The sequence below is a fragment of the Colobus angolensis genome, unplaced genomic scaffold, assembly GCF_000951035.1.
Source record: "Colobus angolensis palliatus isolate OR3802 unplaced genomic scaffold, Cang.pa_1.0 Scaffold126, whole genome shotgun sequence".
Taxonomy (NCBI): Eukaryota; Metazoa; Chordata; class Mammalia; order Primates; family Cercopithecidae; genus Colobus; species Colobus angolensis.
Genome location: NW_012113808.1, coordinates 675916 through 679932, shown reverse-complemented (window position 1 = coordinate 679932; position 4017 = coordinate 675916). Strand labels below are relative to the sequence as shown.

The 4017-nt window shown below is 43.7% G+C and overlaps 1 protein-coding gene across 2 annotated transcripts in view; it reads left to right on the top strand.

The window, feature by feature from the left end:
• Positions 1-4017, top strand: part of GNPAT (glyceronephosphate O-acyltransferase) — a 36547-nt gene that overhangs the window by 28724 nt on the left and 3806 nt on the right. For both annotated transcript variants that reach the window (XM_011933307.1, XM_011933308.1), the window contains 2 exons: positions 1964-2043; positions 3252-3392. In XM_011933307.1, coding sequence (XP_011788697.1) covers positions 1964-2043; positions 3252-3392 — 221 coding nt within the window. The remainder of the gene's footprint in view (positions 1-1963; positions 2044-3251; positions 3393-4017) is intronic.

The following is a 4017-nucleotide window of genomic DNA, read 5'->3' as shown; positions in this document are numbered from 1 at the left end:
CTAATCATGGGCCTTTTTGTCTTAGTCTTCTTACATTCCCATGCATGTGACTTTCCAGTTACGTAACTTGCTGTTACAAAACTTTAGATTCCCTAGGTTCCTGAAGTACACAAAAGTGGTGTTCATTTTCAGAGTAGAAACTGATGTGCCTTGAGAGTGGCTGACAAATTTGGGGTAAGAAAGTATGTAACATGTCCTTAAAGAGAAAGAATTTATTTATGAAATAGCACTTTTAAAATTTTCTTCACATTTGGTATCATTACCATAATTGGTAGACACTAAAAGCTGTCACTTGAAAATGAGCATCTGTCACGTTACTGTTAATAACGTTAATGCCCACTAGGCCCAAGACTCCCTGCAGTGACCCATCTTGTTTGAATGAATTGTCTTTGTGTGTAGATAATAAACCTGCTGAAGAAGTTGTCCAGGCCAGCATTCTTCTGCATTCCAACATCGCCAGCCTTGTCAGAGACCAGGTGATTCTGAAAGTGGACTCCGGAGACTCAGAAGTGGTCGATGGACTTATTTTCCAGCACATCACTCTCCTCATGTGCTCAGCTTATAGGAACCAGCTGCTCAACATTTTTGTCCGTCCATCCTTAGTAGCAATAGCATTGCAGATGACACCAGGGTTCAGGAAAGGTAATTTTCAGGAATGCAATCTTGAGTTTTAGAAGAGGTCTGACCATTCCATTCCATTTAGGGAGCAACATTTGAAGCCTTGTAATGTTCAGCCTCACCCCAGTGAAGAGCAGGCGTATCACTGAGAAAAAGTTAGCTTTGTTCCCCAAATACTTGTTCATCTGCTTAGAATTTTGGAATTGGGAGGACCTAGAAATAATCTAAACCTTTCCTTTTATAAATATGGCAAATGAGGCCTAGAAAGTTTCATAATTACTGAGAGAAGGATCTGGCATTTGAATACAGTTCTCTGCTTCCTGGTCTGCAGCACTGTTTCTGCTGTGCCAGCTCCCTGATCCAGCAAAGGCAGGTGGGCAGGTGGGCAGGTGAGCAGTCAGCAGTAGATGAGTACTCACGAGATGCACGGTCTCATTCTAGTTGCATTAGGAGTGTAAAAATGAGTATAGCACAGGTCATGTTCACAGGAGCCTGTAGTCAAGGCCAGGGGGTTCTGTCAAGGCCCCATGTTAGAATTACAAGGGGAGTGGACCCCACCCCAGAGTTTCTTCGGTTGACCTGGAGTATGGGCCAGCCATTGCTATTTGGTTTTGGTTTTGGCTTTTCAAAGCTCCACAGTGATTTAAGGAAAAGTGCTACAGATACAGTAAAGATACCAGGAAATACGAATATAGAGGGAAATTAAGAAATCAGTACCTTTCCTTCCCTACTAGGGAGCCATGGGGTAGGGAAAAATGAAGTGTCCTGGCCTCTAAGGATTGTGATGTCTTACTGAGTTTCTACTGGTTGTAGGTTATATTCAGTCATTTAAAAACTATGCTAGGGCCTGGTGCAATGGCTTGTGCCTGTAATCCCAGCACTTTGGTAGGCCAAGGTGGGAAGATCACAATATCAGGACTTCAAGTCCAGCCTGACCAGCATGGTGAAACCCTGTCCCTATTAAAATACAAAAATTAGCTGGGCGTGGCGGCGGACGCCTGTAATCCCAGCTCCCTGGGAGGCTGAGGCTGGAGAATTCGCTTGACCCCAGGAGACGGAGGTTGCAGTGAGCCCAGATCACACGATTGCACTCCAGCCTGGGTGACAGAGCGAGACTCCATCTCAAAAAACAAAAAACAAAAAGAACAAACTATGCTAGACCATAGTTCGCTCTGTAGATAAGATTTGGGTTTAATTTAGCTTCCCTCAGGGGACTTAATTCTTGTCCCTGTTACATGAATAAAATATGCCTTTGAAATACATTTTGTGATAGTAAGGACTTCCTGGTACTCCCTTAAAGTTGAAAGGGCAATGTTGTAATTTTACATAATAAATTTATTTCCAGAGGATGTCTACAGTTGCTTTCGCTTCCTACGTGATGTTTTTGCAGATGAGTTCATCTTCCTTCCAGGAAACACACTAAAGGTAAAGTGCTTACAACAAAGAGCAAGTGTGTTTGCAGTGTGAGTTCTAGAAATGTTAGGGGTGAATTCACAGATATGTCTCAGGCAGTGTGCCATCCCTTTCTTCAAGGCAAAGTGGGGCAGACTTCAAGAGAAACTGGGGCACTCACAGTTCAGCAGACTCTGATTTGATTCTTGGTCAAGTTTAGTTAATAACTTAGGGATTATCTCATGAGAGGAGAGTCATTCTTTGAACTGTCAGTGTGGCCATTGCAACTAAACTAACTTTATTTTAGTAAACGTTTAAAAATCAGCACACAGCCGGGCGCGGTGGCTCACGCCTGGAATCCCAGCACTTTGGGAGGCCAAGGCGGGTGGATCACGAGGTCAAGAGATCAAGACCATCCTGGCCAACATGTGAAACCCCGTCTCTACCTAAAAATACAAAAATTAGCTGGGCATGGTGGCAGGTGCCTGTAATCCCAGCTACTCAGGAGGCTGAGGCAGGAGAATCACTTGAACCTGGGAGGTAGAGGTTGCTATGAGCCGAGATTGTGCCACTGCACTCCAGCCTGGCGACAGAGCGAGACTTTGTCTCAAAAACAAAACAAAACAAAATCTGCACTCATTTTCCTGTTAGCAAGTTGTTAGAATGAGTCACCCAGGCAAGTGCCTTTTACTTTGAAAGTAGCGAGTAGTGGTCCTGCCTGGTCTAGACAGCTGAGGAGTCATCGGGCTCACAGAACTGGACTGCTGCTTGGTTGAAGTGGGAAGTGACGGAGTAGATGAGAGGCATGTTAGGTTTTTGTGTGCTTTAAGGATAAGAGGTTTGATTCTGTAGGGAGTGAAACAGGAGTGCTGGAAATTTTTAACCATAGCATAATTCTAAGTATTTTTAGGACTTGCTGTATGTATTTCCTATTTAAATTAAGTAGTGGTTCTGCAAAGTGAAAGAAAGTCCATCACCCAGGTTGTGATTTGTAAGGCTCAGAAATGTTGTGTGTTTGAAAACATTTTGAATGTAGAACAGTGCTTCTCTGGCTACTAGCTCACGACAGAATTGTTCTGGAAGTTGGGGAAATAGCTGGTATTCTGTTGTCTGAGGGCATGTGGCTGCATATATTGAGACAGGCGGCGTACCCATTAACCTAGATGAGGGGGTACATGTATTGAGCTGGGCACTATACCCATTACCCTCGATGAGCACTATGGCTTCCTCTTCACCTCTAGGACTTTGAAGAAGGTTGTTACCTGCTTTGTAAAAGTGAAGCCATACAAGTGACTACGAAAGACATCCTAGTTACAGAGAAAGGAAATACTGTGTTAGAATTTTTAATAGGACTCTTTAAACCTTTTGTGGAAAGCTATCAGGTATGTAAATTTGGCAAGTTCTCCTTCATGCCCCCCGTATCAAATATAATAAGATATTCTCACCCTGTGCTTATGGGCAGGTATCTTCCCCAGGCAAATGGAAGAAGGAGAGAGAGTGATTAATACGATCAGTGATTTCACTTCACCAGTGAGACCTTGCTTCCTGCATTCAGGAGGAAGCTTGGTTCATTACAGACCCAAGAGGACAACAGCTTAGTGATGCCATGAGCACAGCATTCACAGGACCACAGTTACACCCAAGCATCATCTGTCATACTGTGTCTCATGTCTTAATGAGGTCTTCATGTCAGTCAATATGTAACCTCGAGATTTGATACATACTAGGCACTCAGTAAAGGCAAGACTTGAGTGATACATAAAGTCAGTTACAGATTACCAGATGTTTATGTTGGAAAGAAAAAGTTCAAGTGCAAGTTCTGAAAGCGTTTGTCAGAGCTCTTGGAAGTAGTTAGAGAGGGGATGGTATGTTGCCCAGCAGGAATTGTGCCAGGACTCAGCAGGCGAGAAAGAGTCTGAAACATAGACTGTAGGAAGGACTTCCACATGTTTGAGAGAAGAGGATGCTGGGCCTCGGCTCTGTTTATATAACACGTGCACTGGCTCT